The sequence below is a fragment of the Thalassophryne amazonica genome, chromosome 5, assembly GCF_902500255.1.
Source record: "Thalassophryne amazonica chromosome 5, fThaAma1.1, whole genome shotgun sequence".
Lineage (NCBI taxonomy): Eukaryota > Metazoa > Chordata > Actinopteri > Batrachoidiformes > Batrachoididae > Thalassophryne > Thalassophryne amazonica.
Genome location: NC_047107.1, coordinates 48,329,211 through 48,344,712, shown reverse-complemented (window position 1 = coordinate 48,344,712; position 15,502 = coordinate 48,329,211). Strand labels below are relative to the sequence as shown.

Genomic DNA, 15,502 nt, shown 5'->3' with positions numbered 1-15,502 from the left:
TGTCCAGTCGTTCTTACTGTGTACTGTGTAATGGCACCTCCTCTGATCGTAGGGACATTAAGTTTGGGGTTCCGCAGGGATCCGTTTTAGGCCCACTGCTTTTTTCCCTTTATGTAGCACCCCTTGGGAATATACTGCGGCGCTTCGGGATTCCCTTTCATTGCTATGCTGATGACACTCAATTGTACATGCCAATAACTGCTGGTAATCTCATTCACATAAAATCTTTGGAAGATTGCCTTGCATCAGTAAGAAGTTGGATGTCTAGTAACTTCCTACTTTTAAATCCTGATAAGACTGAAGTTATGGTTCTTGGTCCAGCGAGGTATCGGCATCAATTTGATCAACTAGCACTCAGGTTCGTGTGTTATACATCATACGGATAAAGTGAGGAACCTTGGAGTAATTTTTGATCCTACCTTGTACTTTGATCTCCATATTAGAGACATTATGAGGACTACTTTCTTCCATTTGCGAAATATAGCAAAATTCGTCCCATCCTGTCTATGGCTGATGCTGAGACTTTGATCCATGCATTTGTCTCTGTAACTGTAACGAACACTACATAGGTGAGACTAAGCAAGCTTTACACAAAAGGCTATGCCAGCACCGCAGAGAGGGCGCCAGTGGACCTCAGTCTGCAGTTCATCTCCACCTTAAAGACACTAACCACACGTTTGAGGACAAGGAAGTTAAAATATTAGCCAGAGAGAAGAAATGGTTTGAGAGAGGGGTCAAGGAGGCATTCTTTGTGAAACGTCAGACCACCAGAGCAAGAATTTTAGCTGAGGAAGCTTCTGTGATTTGAAGCGAAACGTCCTCGCATCAAGCAACCCAGTCCAGTCGAAGATTCAAGCTTCTCTACTATGGAAACCACCTGGACAACTGAGAGCCTACACAGAAACCCATAACTCCTGTTCATTCAGTCATAGATTGTCCAAACTATACCTTTTTGGAATCTTTAAGATCAGACAAATAATGTTTAGTTTTCAAAATGATTTGAGCATTTTTAATTTTGACCCCTGTGTAATTCTTCAATTGAGCCCTACCTGGCCGCCTACTGAAAATTCAAGTAGCCAGCCGGTTTTTCAAAAGAGTAATGTCTAAGGAGTATTTGTGCCAACTTTGGTGCTTGTATCACCATTTGCACAATTGTTTCAGTTATCTGCTGCCCTATTACACCTCAGTCTGATATTTGCCCGTATAGACCTCTTGCTCAATTAATAATCCTTTATTTACTCTGTGTGCTGTTTCACACGATGCAAACCTAATGCCAAATGTCACACTTCAGCATTCTGCTTGCGATGAAACTAAATCCTATTAATGATCCACCAAGACAAAAAAAGTATATATATACAGTAGTGTTCAGAATAATAGTAGTGCTATGTGACTAAAAGATTAATCCAGGTTTTGAGTATATTTCTTATTGTTACATGGGAAACAAGGTACCAGTAGATTCAGTAGATTCTCACAAATCCAACAAGACCAAGCATTCATGATATGCACACTCTTAAGTAGGGCTGCCACAAACGACTATTTTGATAGTCGACTAGTCAACGATTATTTTTGTGATTAGTTGACTAGTCAGATCATATATAATTTCCTAAATTAAGACCTGCAGCATTTTCTGAGAAATGTCGGGATGAAAACATGAACATTTCCAAGTCAGTGACTATTTCTTAGACTTCATTTACATCAATCATTCAGAAATACAAACAGTGTGGTACTTTTATAGTAAATCTGTGTCAGGTAGGCGGTTCTCAAAAACTAAATGTCCATGCTGGAAGGAGACAAGCGAGGGAAGCCACCAAGACACAACTCTGGAAGAACTTTTGACTTCTGTGAGTGGAAAAACTGGGAATAGTGCAACATTTTTATTTTTATCTTCATTTTACTTATAGTCCCAACTTTTTCTGATTTGTGGTTGTTTCTGTTGCATTTCTGAAATTACAGAACTGCTACTGTATAAGGAAAAGTGTGAACATTTTACTGTGTTTTAAAACTTTGTGGAGCAAATGCAAACACCAAACTCTTATAAAGAAGGAAAAAATACACAGACGTGCAGGAAAACTTTGATATAAACTAAACAGAACAATGCAGGCTGATTTGACTCCCCATATTTTTTGTATAAATAAATCAGAATAAAATAAGACGTAACTCACTTTGAAATGAATAAAACATATAGCTGCAGCTTATAATAACTTTGAAAAATAACAAAAATCAGCAGCTTGTATTTTTATTGATTCCAGTTCATTTTAGTGTGATGAAGTCATTTTTTTCTCCTCATCAGTCACGTTTTGTGCTTGAACACTACATTAAGCTTAAGACTGAACAAATAAATACCTTTGGAAAATAACAGCTGTTAAAGTTCAGAGTTCTCACCTGGTTTTTGTGATCTGTGCCTGTGAAAATCAGAGTTCTCACCTGGTTTTTGTGATCTGTGCCTGTGAAAATCACTGAAGCTTCTCCACAGCAGGGTTTTTTAACCCGTGAATGCGTAATTTTTCCTCAGTTCATTTATATATTCTCATTTTTAAGGATATTTGACCGTTTATTTCATCTCATGATCTCATAAATTCAGTATACGATGTGCACATGGTGTGAACAGGACGGTGCCATCAGAAAAACACTGGTAGAGAAAGTACAGAGAAAAGTAAAGGCAGTTCCACGTTTTTTTTTTTTTTTTTTAACGTTAACTAGGGTTAAAATCCTCTCTCTCTGTTCCGCGCTCGCTGTGTCACGTGCACTGATGGTTCTCAGCAGAATGTAACGTCTCGTGCCTCCGTTCGCAGTCTGCTGCGAGTTGACACACACACACACACACACACACACACACACACACACACACACACACACACACACACACACACACACACACACACACACACACCGACAGCTCCTCCGGTAAACTGCGCATTTTAAACGGCTTATCCAAGTTTGAACATTCAAATGACGGCAGGATGGCTCGCTGCCTAAAACTATGAACTGAGAGAGAAACAAAGACTTAAATAAAATAAACGACTCCTCGACTACTAAAGTAGTTGTTGACGGTTTCATTAGTCGACATTGTCGTGACTAGTCGACTAGTTGTGGCAGCCCTACTTTTAAGGCTATGAAATTGGGCTATTAGTAAACAAAAAGTCGTAAAAGGGGGTGTTCACAATAATAGTAGCATCTGCTGTTGATGCTAAAAACTCAAAACTATTATGTTCAAACTGCTTTTTTAGCAATCCTGTGAATCACTAAACTAGTATTTAGTTGTGTAACCACAGTTTTTCATGATTTCCTCACATCTGCGAGGCATTAATTTTGTTGGTTTGGAACCAAGATTTTGCGCGTTATTGTCTTGTAGAAACACCCATTTCAAGGGCATGTCCTCTTCAGCATAAGGCAACATGACCTCTTCAAGTATTTTGACATATCCAAACTGATCCATGATACCTGGTATGCGATATATAGGCCCAACACCATAGTAGGAGAAACATGCCCATATCATGATGCTTGCACCACCATGCTTCACTGTCTTCACTGTGAACTGTGGCTTGAATTCAGAGTTTGGGGGTTGTCTCACAAACTGTCTGCAGCCCTTGGACCCAAAAAGAACAATTTTACTCTCATCAGTCCTCAAAATATTCCCCCATTTCTCTTTAGGCCAGTTGATGTGTTCTTTGGCAAATTGTAACCTCTTCTGCACGTCTTTTATTTAACAGAGGGACTTTGCGGGGGAATTCTTGCAAATAAATTAGCTTCACACAGGCATCTTCTAATTGTCACAGCACTTACAGGTAACTCCAGACTGTCTCTGATCATCCTGGAGCTGATCAATGGGTGAGCCTTTGTCATTCTGGTTATTCTTTTATCCATTTTGATGGTTGTTTTCCATTTTCTTCCACGCGTCTCTGGTTTTTTTTGTCCATTTTAAAGCATTGGAGATCATTGTAGATGAACAGCCTATAATTTTTTGCACCTGCATATAAGTTTTCCCCTCTCCAATCAACTTTTAAATCAAACTACGCTGTTCTTCTGAACAATGTCTTGAACGTCCCATTTTCCTCAGGCTTTCAAAGAGAAAAGCATGTTCAACAGGTGCTGACTTCATCCTTAAATAGGGGACACCTGATTCACACCTGCTTGTTCCACAAAATTGACGAACTCACTGACTGAATGCCACACTACTATTATTGTGAACACCCCCTTTTCTACTTTTTTTTTTACTAATAGCCCAATTTCATAGCCTTAAGAGTGTGCATATCATGAATGCTTGGTCTTGTTGGATTTGTGAGAATCTACTGGTACCTTGTTTCCCATGTAACAATAAGAAATATACTCAAAACCTGGATTAATCTTTTTAGTCACATAGCACTACTATTATTCTGAACACTACTGTATATGTGTGTGTGTGTGTATAAAATAAATGGCAGTGGCTGAGGTTACAGAGGCAGGGCTATGACATTGTCTCACAAACGTTCTGTACGTTCAGTGTCTTTGTGCTTACGTGACTGAACCCAACCCAACTCAAATATCATTTCAAACTATTTGTCCAAAGCTGACCCATTGGGCCTGGATTGGGTATCCACGCTGTAATCTGCAAGGACATGCAGTTATTTTGACAACTTCTCTGTCCTCCTCCTCTATCAAAACGTACTGCAGATTCTGGACTGATGTTCTTCTTTACTGCTGGACATGGTCCTGGTCCTGGATGCCACAGGCAGTCAACACCTAACACAAAAATGCTTTAAGCCATCAACTTCAGTTCAAACTGATATAAATCATCATAATCAATATGGTTTCTGCTATTTTGAGCTGTTGTGTTGTAACAGAGTTCCCACAATGCGGCGGGCAAGTCAAGATGTGCAAATCGCTCTGGGGTAGCGCAGTTTCTCCATACACTTTTTCCTCACTAGTGTTGCCAATATGCTTGCTCAGAGGGTGGTTAAGGTTAGACCTTAGTCTAGTGGAGTGCCTTGGGACAACTAGCTTGTGATTTGACTAATTATTTTAATTCCGGTTGTAATTGTGGCACTTCGAAAGCCAAACATTTTCAAAGGTGGTACTTACTGTAAAAAGATTGAGAACCACTGCTTCAAGACATTCCACTGGTACCAAAGAACTGTTCACCTGAAAAAGGTTTCTGACCTATGGACAACAATGTAAGCTCTACGTACCTCTTCTTTGGCCTCTGTGTGCTTCAGTCTCCAGTGGGTGTAGGCCCTCATTTTTTCAAGCTTTTCATTTTGTCTGTCCAAGACCTGGTTCAGGTTCTCAATAAGCTGCGGGAGAACATCAAACAACAATTAGTCACAACTACCTTAAAAAGGTGTGATCTGACAAACAGGGCTATGCGTTTATGTCCATGTTTACTCTTCAGTAAAGTGTTCACAGCGCTTCACTTTTTCCACATTTTGTAATGTTACAGCCTTATTCCAAAATGCAGTAAATTCATTTTCCCCTGAAAATTCTACTCACAACACTCCATAATGACAATGTGAAAAAAGTTTTTTTTTTAATTAAAAATAAAAACTAAGAAAACAGATGTACATAGGTATTCACACCCTTTGCTCAGTACTTTGTTTATGCACCTTTGGCAGCAATTACAGCCTCAGGTCTTCTTGAATATGATGCCACAAGCTTGGCACACCCATCTTTGGGCGGTTTTGCCCATTCCTCTCTGCAGAACCTCTCAAGCTCCATCAGGTTGGATGGGGAGCATCGGTGCACAGCAATTTTCAGATCTCTCCAGAGATGTTCAATCAGATTCAGGTTTGGACTCTGGCTGGGCCACTCAAGGACATTCACAGAGTTGTCCTGAAGTTACTCCTTTGATACAATGCATCCAGAAAGTATTCACTGCACTTCACATTTTCCACATTTTGTTGTGTTACAGCCTTATTACAAAAATGTATGAAATTAATTTTTTTCTCCTCAAAATTCTACACACAATATGAAGAAGAAGAAAAGGAAGGGGAGGAAAATGTGCCCTGAGACAGACAAAAAATAGAACGATGGAAGCGAGAGTCTGGACTTTGAATGTTGGCAGTATGACTGGGTGAGCTGGCTGATATGATGGAGAGGAGAAAGGTAGACATATCATGTGTGCAAGAAACCAAGTGGAAGAGAAGCAAGAGCAGGAGCATAGGCAGTGGGTTCAGTGAGCAGGTTGTTGAATTATGGTGTGGATGGGAAGAGAAATGGTGTTGGGATCATTTTAAAGGAAGAGTATGTTAAGAGTGTGTTGGGGATTATGCGAATGTCTGACAGAGTGATGAGTGTGAAGTTGGAAATTGAAGGGGTGATGAAAATCATCAGTGCATATGACCTACGTAGGTTGTGAGATGAAGGAGAAAGATTTCTGGAGTGAGTTAGATGAGGTGGTGGAGAGTATGCCCAGGCATGAAAGAATTGTGATAGGAGCAGTAGATATGGTATCAAGAACAGGAATGTGGAAGGGAAGGAAGTATTCACAGCCTTTGCCATGAAGCTCAAAATTGAGCTCAGGTGCTTCCTCAGGTGCTTAATTTGAGTCCACCTGGGGTAAATTCAGGTGATTGGACATGATTTGGAAAGGTACACACCTGTCTACGTATAAGGTCCCACAGTTGGCAGTGCATGTCAGAGCACAAACTAAACATGAAGTTAAAGGAATTGTCTGTAGACCTATGAGACAGGATTGTTTAGAGGCACAAGTCTGGGGAAGTGTAAAGAAAAATTTCTGCTGCTTGAAGGACCCAATGAACATAGTGGCTTCCATCATCTGTAAATGGAAGAAGTTCAGATCCACCAAGACTCTTCCTAGAACTGGTCGCCCGTCTAAAGTGAGTGATCGGGGGAAGAAGGGGCTTAGTCAGGGAGGTGACCAAGAACCCGATGGTTACTCTGTCAGAGCTCCAGCATTCCTCTGTGCAGAGGAGAACCTTGAACTCTTTGGCGTGAATGCTAGGCATCATGTCTGGACGAAACCAGGCACCATCCCTACAGTGAAGTGTGGTGGTGGCAGCATCATGCTGTGAGAATGTTTTTCAGCAGAAGGAACTGGGAGAGTAGTCAGGAATGAGGGAAAGATGAATGCAGCAATGTACAGAGACATCCTGGATGAAAACCTGCTCCAGAACGCTTTTGACCTCAGACTGGGGCGACGGTTCATCATTCAGCAGGAAAAGGATATGAAAACTTATGTACATTTTTTTTTTTTTTAATAAATTTCCAAAATATGAAAAAACCTTTTTCACATTGTCATTATTATCAGTCCTGTGTGCCAAATTTTGAGGGAAAAAATGAATTTCATCCATTTTGGAATAAGGCTGTAACATAACAAAATGTGGAAAAAGTGAAGCGTTGTGAATACTTTCTGGATGCACCGTATGGTGCGCACATTTTTTTGAGGTGAGACAGAATGCGCAAGTGAATAAAGTTTGTATGTCTACATGTTTTGGCCCTACAATAGGCTGGTGGCCTTTCCAGGATTTTTTTTAACCCCTACTCTCGATAAAAGCAATTTAATATAGAGTATCTCCTGATACAGTGTCCTGAGCATTGTACTACTAAACGAGATCACTCAGAGTAATTTTTGGTATCTGTGTTTTTAATAAAAAAACATTCATCCACAGAATTATTTCATCATCATATGCAGCCCCTGTTAGCATGAAGAAAACTGACAGGATGATGACAAGAACTCATTTACTCATGTGAAAAGTACTGCCTGATATATACCAGAATCAGCATCCATCAAAATAAATTTGGTGCCGATGTGAAGCAAAACAGAACATCAACATTCGTGCTGTGACAGCTGTCAGCAAGCCCCCCAAAAATACATAAATAAAAAAAATTAAAAGTGGTCTTTCAGCTCCATTGACACAGTACTTATGAAATGGATTAAGACAGACTGCATGCCGATCTTTGTGTCAATAAATCAGATTCCTTTCAATCAAAAATTGCCTTGTTTAGCCCAGTACTGACTTTAGTGATTGGACTGGGACACTACTACCCAAAAAATATGAAGCTGTTGAAGCACGACTTGTAGTGCCCCAGACATGACTGAGGTTTAATTACTAATAACAATGGATATTACCTTTGCATCATTTGATTTCATGTATAGGTACCAGTATGTAATGTATTGAGGGAAACTCAAACCTCATCTTTCCTCCGGTTTGAAGTCTCAAAGGTTTTCAGCAGTTCCTTCAATGTGTCAATCTCTGACTTTAACTCAGCTGTGTGGGCTGCAGATTTCTCTCTCTCCTTTTTCATCTCCAGTTTGTATTTGTCCACAAAAGCAAATTTCCACTTCCCAAGTTCCATCCGGACATTTGCCTGTTTAGGAAAAGAAATACAGACAGTCACATTGTGGTCAATCTGAAGTTATGCTCGCTCGCTCACACTCACTCACTCACTCACTCACTCACACACACACACACACAGGTATTTCACGCATCTTAATTTGTTTATGGCATTTCAAACACAAAAAGTAAATCAGACTTCTCAATATAAAAATTTCTAAAATTATCTTCCTTAGACTCAAACTGAAGGTAAATTTCTACAACTTGATATAAATTAATTAAAAATATAAAAGCCTAGATGATGGGTTGCATAAGCAATCAGCCCCTTTGGTATAATACCTGTAAATGATTAGTTTAATTGCCAATTTTCTTCAGACAAGTCAGGGGATGGATACATGAACATTTCCACGTCACTGAATATGTCTTGAACTTTATTTACATCAGTTATGAAGAAATACAAACAATATGGCACTCTAAGGTAAATCTGTGTAGAGCAGACAGTTCTCAAAAAATGAGTGACTGTGGAAGAAGGAGAAGAGTGAGGAAAGCCACCAAGACACCCAGAAGAAGTTACAGGCTTCTCTGCCTGTGACTGGAGAAATTGTGCATAGTGCATATTTTGCATTTTGTATCCCCAGTTATACAGCTTCATGATGAAGTAGTGTGGAGGAGGATTTTATTAAAAAGAAGACCTGAAACTTCAGCTACAATTTGCCAGAAGGTACATCTGATATGTAAGCCTAGATTTGATGTTTTGGTGAAAGAAAACCCTCCTCTGTCTGGGGAAGAAGGGGCTTAGTCAGGGAGGTGACCAATACGTTCATCCACATAATTAACTGCCATGACTAAGCAATGTCATGCGTAGTTATCATGTTACGGGGTAACATATGTCACATGTCATAGAATCCAATGGACATCGACACTGACCTTTACTTTGGAGACCAAACATTCAACACAGTCAGAACTATTTCATTTGATAATCCTATTAGTTCAACCAATAATTTGCACCACGTTTTACCAAAACTGGAGCAACTGTAACTTTTGACCCCTGTACAAACTGAAACTCACCTTTATCACCATTCTTGCTGTTTTTACCCCCATAACTCCAGAACATTCAGTTATAGATAGTCCAAATTATACCTTTTTGGAATCTTTGTCATCAGATACATACTGGGGTATCACTTTCAATATGATTGGAACATTTTTTTATTTTGACCCTGTGCAATTCTTCAATTGACCCCTACTTGGCCCCCTATTGAAAATTCAAATGGCTAAAGTTATTTTTCTACAATATGTACGAAAAGACATACACAGTCAAATTTTGGTCCTTGTAACCGGATTTGAATGATTCTTACAGTTATCTGCTGTACTATTGAAGATCATTTTAGAAATTTTTATATTGAGAAGCCTGTTTTACTTATGTATCTGAAATGCCATAAACAAATTAAAATGCGGGAAATGCCAAGGGGTTGAATACTTTTGCAAGCCACTGTATATTATATATATATATATATATATACATATATATATATATACATATATATACTCAACAAAAATATAAATGCAACACTTTTGGTTTTGCTCCCATTTGTATGAGATGAACTCAAAGATCTAAAACTTTTTCCACATACACAATATCACCATTTCCCTCAAATATTGTTCACAAACCAGTCTAAATCTGTGATAGTGAGCACTTCTCCTTTGCTGAGATAATCCATCCCACCTCACAGGTGTGCCATATCAAGATGCTGATTAGACACCATGATTAGTGCACAGTTGTGCCTTAGACTGTCCACAATAAAAGGCCACTCTGAAAGGTGCAGTTTTGTTTTATTGGGGGGGGGATACCAGTCAGTATCTGGTGTGACCACCATTTGCCTCATGCAGTGCAACACATCTCCTTCGCATAGAGTTGATCAGGTTGTCAATTGTGGCCTGTGGAATGTTGGTCCACTCCTCTTCAATGGCTGTGCAAAGTTGCGACTACGAACTGGAGTCAGTTCGAGACCCCGATGAGGACGCCGAGCATGCAAATGAGCTTCCCTGAGACGGTTTCTGACAATTTGTGCAGAAATTCTTTGGTTATGCAAACCGATTGTTTCAGCAGCTGTCCGAGTGGCTGGTCTCAGATGATCTTGGAGGTGAACGTGCTGGATGTGGAGGTCCTGGATTGGTGTGGTTACACATGGTCTGCGGTTGTGAGGCTGGTTGGATGTACTGCCAAATTCTCTGAAACACCTTTGGAGACGGCTTATGGTAGAGAAATGAACATTCAATACACGAGCAACAGCTCTGGTTGACATTCCTGCTGTCAGCACGCCAATTGCATGCTCCCTCAAATCTTGCGACATCTGTGGCATTGTGCTGTGTGATAAAACTGCACCTTTCAGAGTGGCCTTTTATTGTGGGCAGTCTAAGGCACACCTGTGCACTAATCATGGTGTCTAATCAGCATCTTGATATGGCACACCTGTGAGGTGGGATGGATTATCTCAGCAAAGGAGAAGTGCTCACTATCACAGATTTAGACTGGTTTGTGAACAATATTTGAGGGAAATGGTGATATTGTGTATGTGGAAAAAGTTTTAGATCTTTGAGTTCATCTCATACAAAATGGGAGCAAAACCAAAAGTGTTGCGTTTATATTTTTGTTGAGTGTATATATATATGTGTGTGTGTGTTTTATAAACAACACCAACTCTTTGATTTATAAGAAAGTCTAACAGCTGTAATAAGCCTGTGCAGTGTGAGCTGTATTTGTGTTTCTCCAATAGAGTGACAAGATTTGATTTGTATCCTTTAAAGTACTCCTCAGCCAAATAATCCACATAATCCAAAGTAAAAAGAAAAAGAAACCACAAACATTCTGTATAGAGTTCATGATTTTCACCGGTCATAATCAAGGTCAAACTCCACTATATTATTGACATTACTGCTAAGCCATCTGCCTCAAAGAATGAAACCTAAGACTTCAGAAGAAAAGGCCAAAAATGACAACCACTTGTTCCAAAAACATTGTACGAGGAGACAGTATTAAAAGGTCACTGGTTCCATAAAAAGTGGAGCTATTATCCAATCCAAAAGCACTTTCCAAAGACACTTGCACAGTCTTTGCATCTTTCCTAGTTTTTTTCTACAAAACTGACTTTTAGTATCTTCCCCTAACAAAATAAAATTGTGAGGCAGTTTACATGTGCAAATATGTCAGGGTGTTGGTGAGACTGGAGCCAAAGCAGTTCTATGCAGTAATGGATTTGGCACAGCACCAGCACGTGCTCCCAAATGCTACACTCTTATCAGTTTGATTACGTTTGCTTTTAACCTAATGAATAAGATACATTAAACGGCCCTCTGGAATCACACTGGACATATTTCTAGCAAACAAAGCCTGGGTGATGAGATATGGTAGTGTCGCAGACTGAACGGCATGCCCTACCTTCACTGTGCACGTGTCTGAGACTGACTCGCCACACCCAAAGCAATCAAAAGGAATAATGTGACTATTAACCATCAGATGACAAATTAAAACCTCTTAAATCATTCTAAAGTCAGTTTTATGCAGAAATGAGGTTACTTTAAGCAGAAACGGATAATCGGTGAATCGCTACTGACGATCTGAAATGACGTAGGCGCAGCAGACAGTCAGACTCAGATGTGCTGTTGTGGTGCTCTGACTGGTCCCCCGTCTTTTTATTATGAAATAATGCTGAATTTATGTGAAAATGATTGTTGTACAAAAGCTTCAGATATCTGTCGCTGAGGCAGATGATGACTGGAGTGCAATTAAGCAGAAACGAGGTGATAATTGGTGAATCGGTGCTGACGCTCAGAAATGACTCATGTGCAGTGAAGTCAGGGAGGACTGATTTTTAGGGGGGACCATTCGGTCGGTGACACCGGACTATTATGGCTGTGACGCTACACACGCTCTGATTGGCTGATATCTGGTCTGATATTTTCACATATCAGACCGTTACCATGACAAACAGTCTGGATCGCGTGTGACATTCGTTACAAAAGAGGAAGCTAAAAACACGATTAGAAAAACCAAGTCGGACATGAACTCCATGTACACCATAAATATCTAAATGGCATCGGAAAAAAACACCCAGACTGAAAGCTTACCAGCTGACAACCAGACCATCTGTTAGCAAGTTCTTCAAGGAGGTGAAGCGAACAGGTCTGACTACGAGCCCAAAACCATCAGAAGCTTTCATATTCAGGTGATACTGTAAGTTCACATGTTTATAATAGCTATATAATAAACTAAATATTAACCTCGCTTGCTCGGTTAATAACCCTTTAGTAGTGTGTGTAATATACAGCAGTCAGATGGTGCTTATGACCAGCTCGCCAGACAGCAAGAAAGTTTTATCAATAGTTAGTTGAGAAATTTATAACATGAAGAAGCAAACTGACCTTCAGGTTATTGTTCCATGTGTCAAGAATATTGTCCATTTTGTTTATACGATCCTCTGAGATAAACATCTCCACCACAGTGGTATCAATGGGATCTGGATGAGAAGATGGCGTGTGACACGTCTGCTGCATCATCTCTTTTGCTGGAAGCCAAAGAAGAGTTACAAAAACTTCAATGTATTTAGGTCTCTGCTATTTGTGACACACAAAGATTGTTGTATTTAGAATTAGATTTACCATAAGGCACTCTTGAATGTGTGGAGGACCCAAATACTGAAGGGGAGGTCTGTGAAGCTCTCGCAGTCATAATGGACTGCTCATCTTTAGCTTCAGCAGCAGAGTCTAACAAAAACAGAAGAAATACAGACAGAGTGGACAAGACTGAATAAATTAATGGTGGAATACACTGTAGCTCAGAAAAAAAGGAAAATTAAAGTGAAATATGAAGAAATCAGACCAAAAAGCAAGACTTTTAAAAACAGAAGAGATGATGGCAATGTGCAATAATATCACTGTTCCTCATTTAAGAACGTACTCATATCAATATCTTAATTAAATCCTGCAGGGCCAAGACAAACTGCGCACTCTAAAGAGCAGCACAGGCAGATTGCCAGGCGATCATTACAAATCAGCCTGCCTGCTTTCTCTATCCCTGTGCACACTCCATGACAGCTAAAGCAAATACCTTCAAATGCAAGCTGGAGCCAGAGCTGGGGGGTTAGACTGATTGACTGTTTAAAATGTGGCTTTCGCAGAGAGAGAGAGAGAGAGAGAGAGAGAAAAGAAACACTTAAAGTCTGACAAACTTATGTTCTAAGCATCCTGAGCAGATAATCATATGGGGTCACGCAAAATCCCTTAAGACAGCTGGTTACTTGATGGAAAGAAGATCATAAAGTACATGTCTGTCGAAAATGCTTAGTGAAATTAGGGTGCATCTGAATGTGGTCCACATGGAAGACCCCAGCTCCCCAAGACCCCAGCCCCCCGAATAAACCTCAAACCTGCTGGGTGTTGTGATTTTCTGTCATTTTCTCTCTGGGATACTCGACCCTCTGCAGTTCGATGTGTGGTACTCAGTGGCTGTAGATGAACACTGGTGAGTTTTGGGGTTACAATAGCACACTGAAGAAGCTCCTCATACTCCTCCTGTTGATCCACAACCAGTATGCATTAATGTGTATTAATGTCATTTCAAAAAAAGCTGTGTGTCACTTTCATCTTTTTATATGCGGTGATTGAGTGGAGTAGAACAGAAAAGACTTTTCTCAAAAAGAAGACATGACATTTCAGCCACACTTTGCCAGATGGCAGACAGGACATATATGTAGCACGTATAGCAATAATAACATGAAGTGGTTATTGAAATAGTACTGCACTAACTTTTCTTGTACAGCTTCCAAAAAATAATTGTCATGACCATTGCAAGATAAAGAAGGACAATCATAATGTCAAAGCTGTACAGGAGGCAAGTGATGGATTTCAAACTCAAAACCTGGGGTTAAGATTTGGGTTATGCATGAACCTTGACACTGGGTAATTCCAATCACAATGGGTTCCCTGATAATAACAGTTTGCAACAGTACTGCATCAACAGCAATGGCCATAATAATAATTTTCTTCCGCTTTATCCGGAGTCGGGTCGCGGGGACAGCAGCTCAAGCAAGGCCGCCCAGACCTCCCGATCCACACACCTCCCCCAGCTCCTCCGGGAGAACCCCAAGGCGTTCCCAAGCCAGCCGAGAGATGTAGTCCCTCCAGCGTGTCCTGGGTCTTCCCTGGGGCCTCCACCAAATGGGACGTGCCTGGAACACCTCTCCAGCGAGGCGTCCAGGGGGCATCCGGAAAAGATGGCCGAGCCACCTCAACTGACTCCTTCCGACGTGGAGGGGCAGCGGCTCGACTCCGAGCTACTCCCGAGTGACCGAGCTCCTCACCCTATCTCTAAAGCCCAGGTTACACATAGATGGTTTTGTCGGCGAGTAGTACGTAGACCGAAGTTTGCGGTAGTTCCGGCTGTTTTCGCGGTGGAAAGGGGCGGAGCGTGCACACGTAAAAAAAAAAAAAAAAAAAAAAAAGAAGAAAGAAAAAAAGAAACTCCTGCTCCTTGCTCTTTCCCCCAAAAAACTCTGTCATAATTGTGTTTAGAAACCAGTCACCATTTGTTTTATTATACATCTGTGTAGTTAATTAATAAAATAATAAAACATAAAACATAAATAAATAAAACATACTTCCTGCTCACAGGCTGCTACCAGATACAGGACATGTTCACATCTTCAAACTCCAGACATCTCCACGTCACTACATATTCAGTCCCTGATTGGTCATCGCGGCGCGACGAGAACTGCGGCACTACAGGAAGCGGCAGGATGAAACGGCGATTAAAAAGGATCAAACGCCGTTGTTCGCGTTGTCGCTATCGTCACGGGAGGTCTCTGGGAGCGCTCCCGGAATTATTCGACATGTTGAATAATTTTTTCGACGATTCCCGGTAAAGCCGGAACTAAGCCACGCCCCCTAGTTCCGGCGTTAACAATGGCATGTGATCCTTAAGACGGCCAAAAACTCTTCCGGGACGCTTCCGGGAGCTCTTACCGTCTGTGTGTAAACAGGACTTAAGGGAGCGCCCAGCCACCCTGCAGAGGAAACTCATCTCGGCCGCTTGTACCTGCGATCTCGTTCTTTCGGTCATGAGCCAAATCTCATGACCATAGGTGAGGATCGGAACGTAGATCGATTGGTAAATCGAGAGCTTTGCCCCCCTACTCAGCTCTCTCTTCACCACGACGGTCCGATACAGCGACCGCATC

At 40.8% G+C, this 15,502-nt stretch overlaps 1 protein-coding gene across 2 annotated transcripts in view; it reads right to left on the bottom strand.

Annotated features, from left to right (window-relative positions):
* The window catches only part of poc5 (POC5 centriolar protein homolog (Chlamydomonas)), an 87,926-nt gene that overhangs the window by 17,667 nt on the left and 54,757 nt on the right, over positions 1–15,502 (bottom strand). For both annotated transcript variants that reach the window (XM_034170117.1, XM_034170118.1), the window contains exons 3-7: positions 13,694–13,838; positions 12,927–13,031; positions 12,690–12,832; positions 8,128–8,304; positions 5,166–5,270 (exon numbers count right to left, since the gene is read on the bottom strand). In XM_034170117.1, coding sequence (XP_034026008.1) covers positions 5,166–5,270; positions 8,128–8,304; positions 12,690–12,832; positions 12,927–13,031; positions 13,694–13,838 — 675 coding nt within the window. The remainder of the gene's footprint in view (positions 1–5,165; positions 5,271–8,127; positions 8,305–12,689; positions 12,833–12,926; positions 13,032–13,693; positions 13,839–15,502) is intronic.